At 32.0% G+C, this 16,773-nt stretch overlaps 1 protein-coding gene and 1 long non-coding RNA gene across 10 annotated transcripts in view; both read left to right on the top strand.

Moving 5' to 3' along the window:
* Nucleotides 1-16,773, top strand: part of LOC126747124 (potassium voltage-gated channel protein Shaker) — an 80,597-nt gene that overhangs the window by 54,082 nt on the left and 9,742 nt on the right. The window contains exon 7 of one of the 2 annotated variants that reach the window (XM_050455613.1): nt 3,162-3,369. In XM_050455613.1, coding sequence (XP_050311570.1) covers nt 3,162-3,369 — 208 coding nt within the window. Of the gene's footprint in view, nt 1-3,161; nt 3,370-16,773 lie in introns of those variants that run through there. The other variant, XM_050455612.1, reaches the window with a different exon arrangement.
* Nucleotides 4,086-16,672, top strand: LOC126747128 (uncharacterized). 8 transcript variants are annotated; one of them, XR_007664097.1, is made up of 8 exons: nt 4,086-4,253; nt 4,435-4,798; nt 6,798-8,071; nt 9,710-10,255; nt 11,530-11,893; nt 13,532-14,077; nt 15,972-16,153; nt 16,518-16,672. It is a non-coding gene; the product is annotated as an uncharacterized LOC126747128 (long non-coding RNA). The 8 variants fall into 8 exon arrangements; XR_007664102.1 differs by lacking the exon at nt 15,972-16,153; XR_007664098.1 differs by lacking the exon at nt 16,518-16,672 and having other exon boundaries at nt 13,532-13,713; nt 15,972-16,494.

Here is a 16,773-nt window from a genome sequence, read left to right as displayed (position 1 = left end):
TTAGAGTGTGTTTGGGAAAACCCCTATAACTTCTCAGCTTTTAAAGATAATTTAGTGAAATAAAAAGTAGATGGTACTGGAATAATGTAGCTATGCAGCTACATAGTCAGCTACAGCTCATTTTCAATTAAAGCGCACTAATTTCAATTTTTCTTTAAATTACATTATTTACAGATTGATCATGGACATGAATTTTCAAATAATAGTGTTCCTATTAAAAAAATCATAACTTCTTAGTTTTTTAAGATAAATTTATGAAATAAAAAGTAGACTGTACTGGGATGATGTGGCTATGTGGCTGTATAGTCAGCTACTAAAAATTTTTTATTAAAAGTGCTAAAATTTTAATTTTTCCTTAAATCAAATTGATCATTGACGTGATTTTTCAAACAAGAGTGTCCCTGTAAAAAAATTCATAACTTTTTAGATTTTCGTCATAAATTAATGAAACAAACGGTAAATGAAACTGAAACAATGTAGCTACGTAGCTATATAGTCAGCTACAACACATTTTTAATAAAAGTACTAAAATTTTAATTTTTCCTTGGAACAATGATTGATTTTCAGAATAAATGTGTCCCTGGAAAAATGGTCATAATTTCTCGGTTTTTCAAGCTAAATTAGTCAAATAAAAAGTATATGGTACTAAGATGATGTGGCTACGTAGCTGTGTAACCAGCAATAGCTCATTTATATTAAAACTGCCAAAAATTGTATTTTTTCTTCGAGATTTCAACTGATCAGGAAAGTGTATCTTTAAATTAAAGTGTGCCTGGAAGAAAATTCATAACTTCTTGGTTTTCGAAGATAACTTAATAAAATAAATGGTCAATGGTACTGAAATGATATGGCTATATTCCTTAATAGTCAGCCATAGCGCATTTCCATTAAGAGTGCCAAAATTTTAATTTTCCTTTTTAATACACGTCAGGATCATGAATTCTCCAACAAAAGTGTTCTTGGAAAAATTGTTATAACTTTTTAGTTTTTTAAGATAAATTAGTAAAATAAGAAATAAATTATACGAGAATGATGTAGCTATGTAGCTGTATAGTCAGCTGCAACGGATTTCCATTAATAGTGTCAAAATTTTAATTTTCTTTCAAAGTAAATAATATTCAAAGTGATCAGGAAGGTGAATTTTCAAATAAAAGTGTGCCTGGAAAAAACGTCATAATTTCTCGGTTTTTCAAGATAAATTAGTCAAATAAAAAGTATATGGTAGCTATACAGTCAGCTACAGCTCATTTTCAATTAAAGTGCACTAATTTCAATTTTTCTTTAAATTCACTGGTGTCCAGATTGATCAGGGACATGAATTTTCAAATAATAGTGTTCCTGTAAAAAAATCATAACTTCTTGGTTTTTTAAGATAAATTATTGAAATAAAAAGTAGATTGTACTGGGATGATGTGGCTATGTGGCTATATAGTCAGCTACTAAAAATTTTCATTAAAAGTGCTAAAATTTTAATTTTTCCTAAAATCAAATTGATCAAAGACGTGACTTTTCAAAAAAGAGTGTCCCTGTAAAAAAATTCATAACTTCTTAGTTTTTCGTCATAAATTAATGAAACAAACAGTAAATGAAACTGAAATAATGTAGCTACGTAGCTATATAGTCAGCTACAACAAATTTTTAATAAAAGTGCTAAAATTTTAATTTTTCCTTGGAACAATGATTGCTTTTTAAAATAAATGTGTCCCTGGAAAAATGGTCATAACTTCTTAGTTTTTCAATATAAATTATTGAAATAAACTGTGGAGGGTGCTAGAATGATGCAGATATATCGCTATATAGTCAGCTACAACGGATTTCCATTAATAGTGTCAAAATTTTAATTTTCTTTCAAATTTATTATGATTCAAAGTGATCAGGAGGGTGAATTTTCAAATAAAAGTGTGCCTGGAAAAAACGTCATAACTTCTCGGTTTTGCAAGATAAATTAGTCAAATAAAAAGTATATGGTACTGGGATAATGTAGCTATGCAGCTATACAGTCAGCTATAGCTCATTTCTATTTTAAGTGTAAAATTTTTAATTTTTTGTTAAAACCACTAGTGTCCAGATTGATCAATGACATGAATTTTCAAATAAAAAGTGTGCCTGGAAAAAACGTCATAACTTCTCGGTTTTTTAAGATAAATTAGTAAAATAAAAAGTATATGATACTGAGATGATGTAGCTACGTAGCTATATAGTCAGCTACAACAAATTTTTAATAAAAGCGCTAAAATTTTAATTTTTCCTTGGAACAATGATTGCTTTTCAAAATAAATGTGTCCCTGGAAAAATGGTCATAATTTCTCGGTTTTTCAAGATAAATTAGTCAAACAAAAAATAAATGGTACTGAAACGTAGCAGTTATGCAGCAATATAGTCACCTACAACAAATTTCCACTAAAAATGCCATAATTTCAATTTTCAAACTGATCATGCCTATGATTTTTTTAATAAAACTCTCCCTAGAAACCCCTTCATAACTCCTCAAATTTTCCATAAAAATTCATGAAATAAACACTAATAGTTAGAGCAACAACGTAGCTAAGTAGCCTAATAGACACTTACGTGGTAACCCCCCTCAAGTGAGGCTCACGAGGGGCGCTACCATGTAACAAATTTTTTTTTTCCATTTGACACACGTACCGACCGATCATCCATACCAAAACACACACACACAGAATGAGCGAGTGAGAAAATAATAGAAAATTCTTTGCTCCGAAGAACGCGTCCAGTGGCCATAAAAATGTTAATTAATAAATAAACTTAAGAGAACGGTGTCTCCCTCTTATACATATTTGTTTTCCCTTTTTTTCTATATGTATATTATTATTATTAATATTCGATGTTGTGAAGGCTGAACATAATTTGCTGTCTTGCTCGGTGTACAGATTAAATTGTATATGCTTGACATATTTTTTTGTATATGTATATTATTTATTGTATTATATGCTCGGAACAAAGAATTTTCCGATTTTATCCACTGAAACACCCCCCCTTTGCCCTCAGTCGTACTTAGGCAACCCCGCATGCGCTTTTTAAAAACGACCCTCCCATCCCTTCTTCCACTAAAAAAAAAACAGTGCATGGCTTGCTTGACAATTATAAACTCCCTCCACCCTCAAAAACAAACAAAAAAAAAAAAACAATCGAATTTACAGGCCCGTGGGAGTATGGGGCAAAATCGTCGGTTCCTTATGCGCGATCGCCGGCGTCCTCACCATCGCCCTCCCCGTGCCCGTCATCGTCTCGAACTTCAACTACTTCTACCACCGGGAGACCGATCAGGAGGAGATGCAGAGTCAGAACTTTAATCACGTGACCAGTTGCCCCTATTTGCCCGGCACATTGGGTCAACACATGAAAAAGGTACTTAAGAAGTCCCCCCTTTTACTCCTCGGTAAAAAATGATCCTCCTTGATACAGTCAAAGGCTTCACAAAAATCCCAATATCTTGGAAACTACTGTAAGGATTTTATTGATTTTAGTTTCATATGAAAGCCAATGAGTTTCTTAACAAAAAAGGTCCTTAAAAGTTTCCTCGTATCTACAACCCTTTTGGAGTTTTTCAACTGTTTTTCGGTACATTAAAAAAAATCTTGATACAGTCAAAGGCTTTACAAAAATCCCAATATCTTTGAAACTACTGTAAGGATTTTATTGATTTTAGTTTCATATGAAAGCCAATGAGTTTCTTAACAAAAAAGGTCCTTAAAAGTTTCCTCCTCACTACAGCCCTTTTGGAGTTATTCAACTGTTTTTCGGTACATTCAAAAAAATCTTGATACAGTCAAAGGCTTTACAAAAATCCCCATATCTTTGAAACTACTGTAAGGATTTTATTGATTTTAGTTTCATATGAAAGCCAATGAGTTTCTTAACAAAAAAGGTCCTTAAAAGTTTCCTCCTCACTACAGCCCTTTTGGAGTTATTCAACTGTTTTTCGGTACATTCAAAAAAATCTTGATACAGTCAAAGGCTTCACAAAAATCCCAATATCTTGGAAACTACTGTAACGATTTTATTGATTTTAGTTTCATATGAAAGCCAGTGAGTTTCTTAACAAAAAAGGTCTTTATAAGTTTCCTCCTCACTACAGCCCTTTTGGAGTTATTCAACTGTTTTTCGGTACATTAAAAAAAATCTTGATACAGTCAAAGGCTTTACAAAAATCCCCATATCTTTGAAACTACTGTAAGGATTTTATTGATTTTAGTTTCATATGAAAGCCAGTGAGTTTCTTTACCAAAAAGGTCCTTACAAGTTTCCTCCTCACTACAGCCCTTTTGGAGTTATTCAACTGTTTTCGGTACATTAAAAAAAATCTTGATACAGTCAAAGGCTTTACAAAAATCCCAATATCTTTGAAACTACTGTAAGGATTTTATTGATTTTAGTTTCATATGAAAGCCAGTGAGTTTCTTAACAAAAAAGGTCCTTACAAGTTTCCTCCTCACTACAGCCCTTTTGGAGTTATTCAACTGTTTTTCGGTACATTAAAAAAAATCTTGATACAGTCAAAGGCTTCACAAAAATCCCAATATCTTGGAAACTACTGTAAGGATTTTATTGATTTTAGTTTCATATGAAAGCCAGTGAGTTTCTTAACAAAAAAGGTCCTTACAAGTTTCCTCCTCACTACAGCCCTTTTGGAGTTATTCAACTGTTTTTCGGTACATTAAAAAAAATCTTGATACAGTCAAAGGCTTTACAAAAATCCCCATATCTTTGAAACTACTGTAAGGATTTTATTGATTTTAGTTTCATATGAAAGCCAGTGAGTTTCTTTACCAAAAAGGTCCTTACAAGTTTCCTCCTCACTACAGCCCTTTTGGAGTTATTCAACTGTTTTCGGTACATTAAAAAAAATCTTGATACAGTCAAAGGCTTTACAAAAATCCCAATATCTTTGAAACTACTGTAAGGATTTTATTGATTTTAGTTTCATATGAAAGCCAGTGAGTTTCTTAACAAAAAAGGTCCTTACAAGTTTCCTCCTCACTACAGCCCTTTTGGAGTTATTCAACTGTTTTTCGGTACATTAAAAAAAATCTTGATACAGTCAATGGCTTCACAAAAATCCCCATATCTTTGAAACTACTGTAAGGATTTTATTGATTTTAGTTTCATATGAAAGCCAATGAGTTTCTTAACAAAAAAGGTCCTTACAAGTTTCCTCGTATCTACAACCCTTTTGGAGTTTTTCAACTGTTTTTCGGTACATTAAAAAAAATCTTGATACAGTCAAAGGCTTTACAAAAATCCCAATATCTTTGAAACTACTGTAAGGATTTTATTGATTTTAGTTTCATATGAAAGCCAATGAGTTTCTTAACAAAAAAGGTCCTTACAAGTTTCCTCCTCACTACAGCCCTTTTGGAGTTATTCAACTGTTTTTCGGTACATTAAAAAAAATCTTGATACAGTCAAAGGCTTCACAAAAATCCCAATATCTTGGAAACTACTGTAAGAATTTTTTGTTTTTAGTTTCATATGAAAGCCAGTGAGTTTCTTAACAAAAAAGGTCCTTACAAGTTTCCTCCTCACTACAGCCCTTTTGGAGTTATTCAACTGTTTTTCGGTACATTAAAAAAAATCTTGATACAGTCAAAGGCTTCACAAAAATTCCCATATCTTTGAAACTACTGTAAGGATTTTATTGATTTTAGTTTCATATGAAAGCCAGTGAGTTTCTTAACAAAAAAGGTCCTTACAAGTTTCCTCCTCACTACAGCCCTTTTGGAGTTATTCAACTGTTTTTCGGTACATTAAAAAAAATCTTGATACAGTCAAAGGCTTCACAAAAATCCCCATATCTTTGAAACTACTGTAAGGATTTTATTGATTTTAGTTTCATATGAAAGCCAGTGAGTTTCTTTACCAAAAAGGTCCTTACAAGTTTCCTCCTCACTACAGCCCTTTTGAAGTTATTCAACTGTTTTTCGGTACATTAAAAAAAATCTTGATACAGTCAAAGGCTTTACAAAAATCCCAATATCTTTGAAACTACTGTAAGGATTTTATTGATTTTAGTTTCATATGAAAGCCAATGAGTTTCTTAACAAAAAAGGTCCTTACAAGTTTCCTCGTATCTACAACCCTTTTGGAGTTTTTCAACTGTTTTTCGGTACATTAAAAAAAATCTTGATACAGTCAAAGGCTTTACAAAAATCCCAATATCTTTGAAACTACTGTAAGGATTTTATTGATTTTAGTTTCATATGAAAGCCAATGAGTTTCTTAACAAAAAAGGTCCTTACAAGTTTCCTCCTCACTACAGCCCTTTTGGAGTTATTCAACTGTTTTTCGGTACATTAAAAAAAATCTTGATACAGTCAAAGGCTTCACAAAAATCCCAATATCTTGGAAACTACTGTAAGAATTTTTTGTTTTTAGTTTCATATGAAAGCCAGTGAGTTTCTTAACAAAAAAGGTCCTTACAAGTTTCCTCCTCACTACAGCCCTTTTGGAGTTATTCAACTGTTTTTCGGTACATTAAAAAAAATCTTGATACAGTCAAAGGCTTCACAAAAATTCCCATATCTTTGAAACTACTGTAAGGATTTTATTGATTTTAGTTTCATATGAAAGCCAATGAGTTTCTTAACAAAAAAGGTCCTTACAAGTTTCCTCCTCACTACAGCCCTTTTGGAGTTATTCAACTGTTTTTCGGTACATTAAAAAAAATCTTGATACAGTCAAAGGCTTCACAAAAATCCCCATATCTTTGAAACTACTGTAAGGATTTTATTGATTTTAGTTTCATATGAAAGCCAGTGAGTTTCTTAACAAAAAAGGTCCTTACAAGTTTCCTCCTCACTACAGCCCTTTTGGAGTTATTCAACTGTTTTTCGGTACATTAAAAAAAATCTTGATACAGTCAAAGGCTTCACAAAAATCCCAATATCTTTGAAACTACTGTAAGGATTTTATTGATTTTAGTTTCATATGAAAGCCAATGAGTTTCTTAACAAAAAAGGTCCTTACAAGTTTCCTCGTATCTACAGCCCTTTTGGAGTTATTCAACTGTTTTTCGGTACATTAAAAAAAATCTTGATACAGTCAAAGGCTTCACAAAAATCCCAATATCTTTGAAACTACTGTAAGGATTTTATTGATTTTAGTTTCATATGAAAGCCAATGAGTTTCTTAACAAAAAAGGTCCTTACAAGTTTCCTCGTATCTACAGCCCTTTTGGAGTTATTCAACTGTTTTTCGGTACATTCAAAAAAATCTTGATACAGTCAAAGGCTTCACAAAAATCCCAATATCTTTGAAACTACTGTAAGGATTTTATTGATTTTAGTTTCATATGAAAGCCAATGAGTTTCTTTACCAAAAAGGTCCTTACAAGTTTCCTCCTCACTACAGCCCTTTTGGAGTTATTCAACTGTTTTTCGGTACATTAAAAAAAATCTTGATACAGTCAAAGGCTTCACAAAAATCCCAATATCTTGGAAACTACTGTAAGGATTTTATTGATTTTAGTTTCATATGAAAGCCAGTGAGTTTCTTTACCAAAAAGGTCCTTACAAGTTTCCTCCTCACTACAGCCCTTTTGGAGTTATTCAACTGTTTTTCGGTACATTAAAAAAAATCTTGATACAGTCAAAGGCTTCACAAAAATCCCAATATCTTTGAAACTACTGTAAGGATTTTATTGATTTTAGTTTCATATGAAAGCCAATGAGTTTCTTAACAAAAAAGGTCCTTACAAGTTTCCTCCTCACTACAGCCCTTTTGGAGTTATTCAACTGTTTTTCGGTACATTAAAAAAAATCTTGATACAGTCAAAGGCTTCACAAAAATCCCAATATCTTGGAAACTACTGTAAGGATTTTATTGATTTTAGTTTCATATGAAAGCCAGTGAGTTTCTTAACAAAAAAGGTCCTTACAAGTTTCCTCCTCACTACAGCCCTTTTGGAGTTATTCAACTGTTTTTCGGTACATTCAAAAAAATCTTGATACAGTCAAAGGCTTCACAAAAATCCCAATATCTTGGAAACTTCTGTAAGGATTTTATTGATTTTAGTTTCATATGAAAGCCAATGAGTTTCTTTATCAAAAAGGTCCTTACAAGTTTCCTCCTCACTACAGCCCTTTTGGAGTTTTTCAACTGTTTTTCGGTACATTAAAAAAAATCTTGATACAGTCAAAGGCTTCACAAAAATCCCAATATCTTGGAAACTACTGTAAGGATTTTATTGATTTTAGTTTCATATGAAAGCCAATGAGTTTCTTAACAAAAAAGGTCCTTACAAGTTTCCTCGTATCTACAACCCTTTTGGAGTTATTCAACTGTTTTTCGGTACATTCAAAAAAATCTTGATACAGTCAAAGGCTTCACAAAAATCCCAATATCTTTGAAACTACTGTAAGGATTTTATTGATTTTAGTTTCATATGAAAGCCAATGAGTTTCTTAACAAAAAAGGTCCTTACAAGTTTCCTCGTATCTACAACCCTTTTGGAGTTTTTCAACTGTTTTTCGGTACATTCAAAAAAATCTTGATACAGTCAAAGGCTTCACAAAAATCCCAATATCTTGGAAACTACTGTAAGGATTTTATTGATTTTAGTTTCATATGAAAGCCAGTGAGTTTCTTTACCAAAAAGGTCCTTACAAGTTTCCTCCTCACTACAGCCCTTTTGGAGTTATTCAACTGTTTTTCGGTACATTAAAAAAAATCTTGATACAGTCAAAGGCTTCACAAAAATCCCAATATCTTGGAAACTACTGTAAGGATTTTATTGATTTTAGTTTCATATGAAAGCCAGTGAGTTTCTTAACAAAAAAGGTCCTTACAAGTTTCCTCCTCACTACAGCCCTTTTGGAGTTATTCAACTGTTTTTCGGTACATTCAAAAAAATCTTGATACAGTCAAAGGCTTCACAAAAATCCCAATATCTTTGAAACTACTGTAAGGATTTTATTGATTTTAGTTTCATATGAAAGCCAATGAGTTTCTTTACCAAAAAGGTCCTTACAAGTTTCCTCGTATCTACAACCCTTTTGGAGTTTTTCAACTGTTTTTCGGTACATTAAAAAAAATCTTGATACAGTCAAAGGCTTTACAAAAATCCCAATATCTTGGAAACTACTGTAAGGATTTTATTGATTTTAGTTTCATATGAAAGCCAATGAGTTTCTTAACAAAAAAGGTCCTTACAAGTTTCCTCCTCACTACAGCCCTTTTGGAGTTATTCAACTGTTTTTCGGTACATTCAAAAAAATCTTGATACAGTCAAAGGCTTCACAAAAATCCCAATATCTTGGAAACTTCTGTAAGGATTTTATTGATTTTAGTTTCATATGAAAGCCAATGAGTTTCTTTATCAAAAAGGTCCTTACAAGTTTCCTCCTCACTACAGCCCTTTTGGAGTTTTTCAACTGTTTTTCGGTACATTAAAAAAAATCTTGATACAGTCAAAGGCTTCACAAAAATCCCAATATCTTGGAAACTACTGTAAGGATTTTATTGATTTTAGTTTCATATGAAAGCCAATGAGTTTCTTAACAAAAAAGGTCCTTACAAGTTTCCTCGTATCTACAGCCCTTTTGGAGTTATTCAACTGTTTTTCGGTACATTAAAAAAAATCTTGATACAGTCAAAGGCTTCACAAAAATCCCAATATCTTTGAAACTACTGTAAGGATTTTATTGATTTTAGTTTCATATGAAAGCCAATGAGTTTCTTAACAAAAAAGGTCCTTACAAGTTTCCTCGTATCTACAGCCCTTTTGGAGTTATTCAACTGTTTTTCGGTACATTCAAAAAAATCTTGATACAGTCAAAGGCTTCACAAAAATCCCAATATCTTTGAAACTACTGTAAGGATTTTATTGATTTTAGTTTCATATGAAAGCCAATGAGTTTCTTTACCAAAAAGGTCCTTACAAGTTTCCTCCTCACTACAGCCCTTTTGGAGTTATTCAACTGTTTTTCGGTACATTAAAAAAAATCTTGATACAGTCAAAGGCTTCACAAAAATCCCAATATCTTGGAAACTACTGTAAGGATTTTATTGATTTTAGTTTCATATGAAAGCCAGTGAGTTTCTTTACCAAAAAGGTCCTTACAAGTTTCCTCCTCACTACAGCCCTTTTGGAGTTATTCAACTGTTTTTCGGTACATTAAAAAAAATCTTGATACAGTCAAAGGCTTCACAAAAATCCCAATATCTTTGAAACTACTGTAAGGATTTTATTGATTTTAGTTTCATATGAAAGCCAATGAGTTTCTTAACAAAAAAGGTCCTTACAAGTTTCCTCCTCACTACAGCCCTTTTGGAGTTATTCAACTGTTTTTCGGTACATTAAAAAAAATCTTGATACAGTCAAAGGCTTCACAAAAATCCCAATATCTTGGAAACTACTGTAAGGATTTTATTGATTTTAGTTTCATATGAAAGCCAGTGAGTTTCTTAACAAAAAAGGTCCTTACAAGTTTCCTCCTCACTACAGCCCTTTTGGAGTTATTCAACTGTTTTTCGGTACATTCAAAAAAATCTTGATACAGTCAAAGGCTTCACAAAAATCCCAATATCTTGGAAACTTCTGTAAGGATTTTATTGATTTTAGTTTCATATGAAAGCCAATGAGTTTCTTTATCAAAAAGGTCCTTACAAGTTTCCTCCTCACTACAGCCCTTTTGGAGTTTTTCAACTGTTTTTCGGTACATTAAAAAAAATCTTGATACAGTCAAAGGCTTCACAAAAATCCCAATATCTTGGAAACTACTGTAAGGATTTTATTGATTTTAGTTTCATATGAAAGCCAATGAGTTTCTTAACAAAAAAGGTCCTTACAAGTTTCCTCGTATCTACAACCCTTTTGGAGTTATTCAACTGTTTTTCGGTACATTCAAAAAAATCTTGATACAGTCAAAGGCTTCACAAAAATCCCAATATCTTTGAAACTACTGTAAGGATTTTATTGATTTTAGTTTCATATGAAAGCCAATGAGTTTCTTAACAAAAAAGGTCCTTACAAGTTTCCTCGTATCTACAACCCTTTTGGAGTTTTTCAACTGTTTTTCGGTACATTCAAAAAAATCTTGATACAGTCAAAGGCTTCACAAAAATCCCAATATCTTGGAAACTACTGTAAGGATTTTATTGATTTTAGTTTCATATGAAAGCCAGTGAGTTTCTTTACCAAAAAGGTCCTTACAAGTTTCCTCCTCACTACAGCCCTTTTGGAGTTATTCAACTGTTTTTCGGTACATTAAAAAAAATCTTGATACAGTCAAAGGCTTCACAAAAATCCCAATATCTTGGAAACTACTGTAAGGATTTTATTGATTTTAGTTTCATATGAAAGCCAGTGAGTTTCTTAACAAAAAAGGTCCTTACAAGTTTCCTCCTCACTACAGCCCTTTTGGAGTTATTCAACTGTTTTTCGGTACATTCAAAAAAATCTTGATACAGTCAAAGGCTTCACAAAAATCCCAATATCTTTGAAACTACTGTAAGGATTTTATTGATTTTAGTTTCATATGAAAGCCAATGAGTTTCTTTACCAAAAAGGTCCTTACAAGTTTCCTCGTATCTACAACCCTTTTGGAGTTTTTCAACTGTTTTTCGGTACATTAAAAAAAATCTTGATACAGTCAAAGGCTTTACAAAAATCCCAATATCTTGGAAACTACTGTAAGGATTTTATTGATTTTAGTTTCATATGAAAGCCAATGAGTTTCTTAACAAAAAAGGTCCTTACAAGTTTCCTCCTCACTACAGCCCTTTTGGAGTTATTCAACTGTTTTTCGGTACATTCAAAAAAATCTTGATACAGTCAAAGGCTTCACAAAAATCCCAATATCTTGGAAACTTCTGTAAGGATTTTATTGATTTTAGTTTCATATGAAAGCCAATGAGTTTCTTTATCAAAAAGGTCCTTACAAGTTTCCTCCTCACTACAGCCCTTTTGGAGTTTTTCAACTGTTTTTCGGTACATTAAAAAAAATCTTGATACAGTCAAAGGCTTCACAAAAATCCCAATATCTTGGAAACTACTGTAAGGATTTTATTGATTTTAGTTTCATATGAAAGCCAATGAGTTTCTTAACAAAAAAGGTCCTTACAAGTTTCCTCGTATCTACAACCCTTTTGGAGTTATTCAACTGTTTTTCGGTACATTCAAAAAAATCTTGATACAGTCAAAGGCTTCACAAAAATCCCAATATCTTTGAAACTACTGTAAGGATTTTATTGATTTTAGTTTCATATGAAAGCCAATGAGTTTCTTAACAAAAAAGGTCCTTACAAGTTTCCTCCTCACTACAGCCCTTTTGGAGTTATTCAACTGTTTTTCGGTACATTAAAAAAAATCTTGATACAGTCAAAGGCTTCACAAAAATCCCAATATCTTGGAAACTACTGTAAGGATTTTATTGATTTTAGTTTCATATGAAAGCCAATGAGTTTCTTAACAAAAAAGGTCCTTACAAGTTTCCTCGTATCTACAACCCTTTTGGAGTTTTTCAACTGTTTTTCGGTACATTCAAAAAAATCTTGATACAGTCAAAGGCTTCACAAAAATCCCAATATCTTTGAAACTACTGTAAGGATTTTATTGATTTTAGTTTCATATGAAAGCCAATGAGTTTCTTAACAAAAAAGGTCCTTACAAGTTTCCTCGTATCTACAACCCTTTTGGAGTTTTTCAACTGTTTTTCGGTACATTCAAAAAAATCTTGATACAGTCAAAGGCTTCACAAAAATCCCAATATCTTTGAAACTACTGTAAGGATTTTATTGATTTTAGTTTCATATGAAAGCCAATGAGTTTCTTAACAAAAAAGGTCCTTACAAGTTTCCTCGTATCTACAACCCTTTTGGAGTTTTTCAACTGTTTTTCGGTACATTCAAAAAAATCTTGATACAGTCAAAGGCTTCACAAAAATCCCAATATCTTTGAAACTACTGTAAGGATTTTATTGATTTTAGTTTCATATGAAAGCCAATGAGTTTCTTAACAAAAAAGGTCCTTACAAGTTTCCTCGTATCTACAACCCTTTTGGAGTTTTTCAACTGTTTTTCGGTACATTCAAAAAAATCTTGATACAGTCAAAGGCTTCACAAAAATCCCAATATCTTGGAAACTACTGTAAGGATTTTATTGATTTTAGTTTCATATGAAAGCCAGTGAGTTTCTTTACCAAAAAGGTCCTTACAAGTTTCCTCCTCACTACAGCCCTTTTGGAGTTATTCAACTGTTTTTCGGTACATTCAAAAAAATCTTGATACAGTCAAAGGCTTCACAAAAATCCCAATATCTTTGAAACTACTGTAAGGATTTTATTGATTTTAGTTTAATATGAAAGCCAATGAGTTTCTTAACAAAAAAGGTCCTTACAAGTTTCCTCCTCACTACAGCCCTTTTGGAGTTATTCAACTGTTTTTCGGTACATTAAAAAAAATCTTGATACAGTCAAAGGCTTTACAAAAATCCCAATATCTTTGAAACTACTGTAAGGATTTTATTGATTTTAGTTTCATATGAAAGCCAATGAGTTTCTTAACAAAAAAGGTCCTTACAAGTTTCCTCGTATCTACAGCCCTTTTGGAGTTATTCAACTGTTTTTCGGTACATTCAAAAAAATCTTGATACAGTCAAAGGCTTCACAAAAATCCCAATATCTTTGAAACTACTGTAAGGATTTTATTGATTTTAGTTTCATATGAAAGCCAATGAGTTTCTTTACCAAAAAGGTCCTTACAAGTTTCCTCGTATCTACAACCCTTTTGGAGTTTTTCAACTGTTTTTCGGTACATTAAAAAAAATCTTGATACAGTCAAAGGCTTTACAAAAATCCCAATATCTTTGAAACTACTGTAAGGATTTTATTGATTTTAGTTTCATATGAAAGCCAATGAGTTTCTTAACAAAAAAGGTCCTTACAAGTTTCCTCCTCACTACAGCCCTTTTGGAGTTATTCAACTGTTTTTCGGTACATTCAAAAAAATCTTGATACAGTCAAAGGCTTCACAAAAATCCCAATATCTTGGAAACTTCTGTAAGGATTTTATTGATTTTAGTTTCATATGAAAGCCAATGAGTTTCTTTATCAAAAAGGTCCTTACAAGTTTCCTCCTCACTACAGCCCTTTTGGAGTTTTTCAACTGTTTTTCGGTACATTAAAAAAAATCTTGATACAGTCAAAGGCTTCACAAAAATCCCAATATCTTGGAAACTACTGTAAGGATTTTATTGATTTTAGTTTCATATGAAAGCCAATGAGTTTCTTAACAAAAAAGGTCCTTACAAGTTTCCTCGTATCTACAACCCTTTTGGAGTTATTCAACTGTTTTTCGGTACATTCAAAAAAATCTTGATACAGTCAAAGGCTTCACAAAAATCCCAATATCTTTGAAACTACTGTAAGGATTTTATTGATTTTAGTTTCATATGAAAGCCAATGAGTTTCTTAACAAAAAAGGTCCTTACAAGTTTCCTCGTATCTACAACCCTTTTGGAGTTTTTCAACTGTTTTTCGGTACATTCAAAAAAATCTTGATACAGTCAAAGGCTTCACAAAAATCCCAATATCTTGGAAACTACTGTAAGGATTTTATTGATTTTAGTTTCATATGAAAGCCAGTGAGTTTCTTTACCAAAAAGGTCCTTACAAGTTTCCTCCTCACTACAGCCCTTTTGGAGTTATTCAACTGTTTTTCGGTACATTAAAAAAAATCTTGATACAGTCAAAGGCTTCACAAAAATCCCAATATCTTGGAAACTACTGTAAGGATTTTATTGATTTTAGTTTCATATGAAAGCCAGTGAGTTTCTTAACAAAAAAGGTCCTTACAAGTTTCCTCCTCACTACAGCCCTTTTGGAGTTATTCAACTGTTTTTCGGTACATTCAAAAAAATCTTGATACAGTCAAAGGCTTCACAAAAATCCCAATATCTTTGAAACTACTGTAAGGATTTTATTGATTTTAGTTTAATATGAAAGCCAATGAGTTTCTTAACAAAAAAAGTCCTTACAAGTTTCCTCCTCACTACAGCCCTTTTGGAGTTATTCAACTGTTTTTCGGTACATTAAAAAAAATCTTGATACAGTCAAAGGCTTTACAAAAATCCCAATATCTTTGAAACTACTGTAAGGATTTTATTGATTTTAGTTTCATATGAAAGCCAATGAGTTTCTTAACAAAAAAGGTCCTTACAAGTTTCCTCCTCACTACAGCCCTTTTGGAGTTATTCAACTGTTTTTCGGTACATTCAAAAAAATCTTGATACAGTCAAAGGCTTCACAAAAATCCCAATATCTTTGAAACTACTGTAAGGATTTTATTGATTTTAGCTTAATATGAAAGCCAATGAGTTTCTTAACAAAAAAGGTCCTTAAAACTACTGTAAGGATTTTATTGATTTTAGTTTCATATGAAAGCCAATGAGTTTCTTAACAAAAAAGGTCCTTACAAGTTTCCTCGTATCTACAACCCTTTTGGAGTTTTTCAACTGTTTTTCGGTACATTCAAAAAAATCTTGATACAGTCAAAGGCTTCACAAAAATCCCAATATCTTTGAAACTACTGTAAGGATTTTATTGATTTTAGTTTCATATGAAAGCCAATGAGTTTCTTAACAAAAAAGGTCCTTACAAGTTTCCTCCTCACTACAGCCCTTTTGGAGTTATTCAACTGTTTTTCGGTACATTAAAAAAAATCTTGATACAGTCAAAGGCTTCACAAAAATCCCAATATCTTGGAAACTACTGTAAGGATTTTATTGATTTTAGTTTAATATGAAAGCCAATGAGTTTCTAAACAAAAAAGGTCCTTACAAGTTTCCTCCTCACTACAGCCCTTTTGGAGTTATTCAACTGTTTTTCGGTACATTAAAAAAAATCTTGATACAGTCAAAGGCTTTACAAAAATCCCAATATCTTTGAAACTACTGTAAGGATTTTATTGATTTTAGTTTCATATGAAAGCCAATGAGTTTCTTAACAAAAAAGGTCCTTACAAGTTTCCTCGTATCTACAGCCCTTTTGGAGTTATTCAACTGTTTTTCGGTACATTCAAAAAAATCTTGATACAGTCAAAGGCTTCACAAAAATCCCAATATCTTTGAAACTACTGTAAGGATTTTATTGATTTTAGTTTCATATGAAAGCCAATGAGTTTCTTTACCAAAAAGGTCCTTACAAGTTTCCTCGTATCTACAACCCTTTTGGAGTTTTTCAACTGTTTTTCGGTACATTAAAAAAAATCTTGATACAGTCAAAGGCTTTACAAAAATCCCAATATCTTTGAAACTACTGTAAGGATTTTATTGATTTTAGTTTCATATGAAAGCCAATGAGTTTCTTAACAAAAAAGGTCCTTACAAGTTTCCTCCTCACTACAGCCCTTTTGGAGTTATTCAACTGTTTTTCGGTACATTCAAAAAAATCTTGATACAGTCAAAGGCTTCACAAAAATCCCAATCTCTTGGAAACTACTGTAAGGATTTTATTGATTTTAGTTTCATATGAAAGCCAGTGAGTTTCTTTACCAAAAAGGTCCTTACAAGTTTCCTCCTCACTACAGCCCTTTTGGAGTTATTCAACTGTTTTTCGGTACATTAAAAAAAATCTTGATACAGTCAAAGGCTTCACAAAAATCCCAATATCTTGGAAACTACTGTAAGGATTTTATTGATTTTAGTTTCATATGAAAGCCAATGAATTTCTTAACAAAAAAGGTCCTTACAAGTTTCCTCCTCACTACAGCACTTTTGGAGTTATTCAACTGTTTTTCGGTACATTAAAAAAAATC

Source organism: Anthonomus grandis, chromosome 19 (assembly GCF_022605725.1).
Source record: "Anthonomus grandis grandis chromosome 19, icAntGran1.3, whole genome shotgun sequence".
Classification (NCBI taxonomy): domain Eukaryota; kingdom Metazoa; phylum Arthropoda; class Insecta; order Coleoptera; family Curculionidae; genus Anthonomus; species Anthonomus grandis.
Note: the sequence above shows the minus strand (reverse complement) of the source record. Positions and strands in the feature narration are given on the sequence as shown.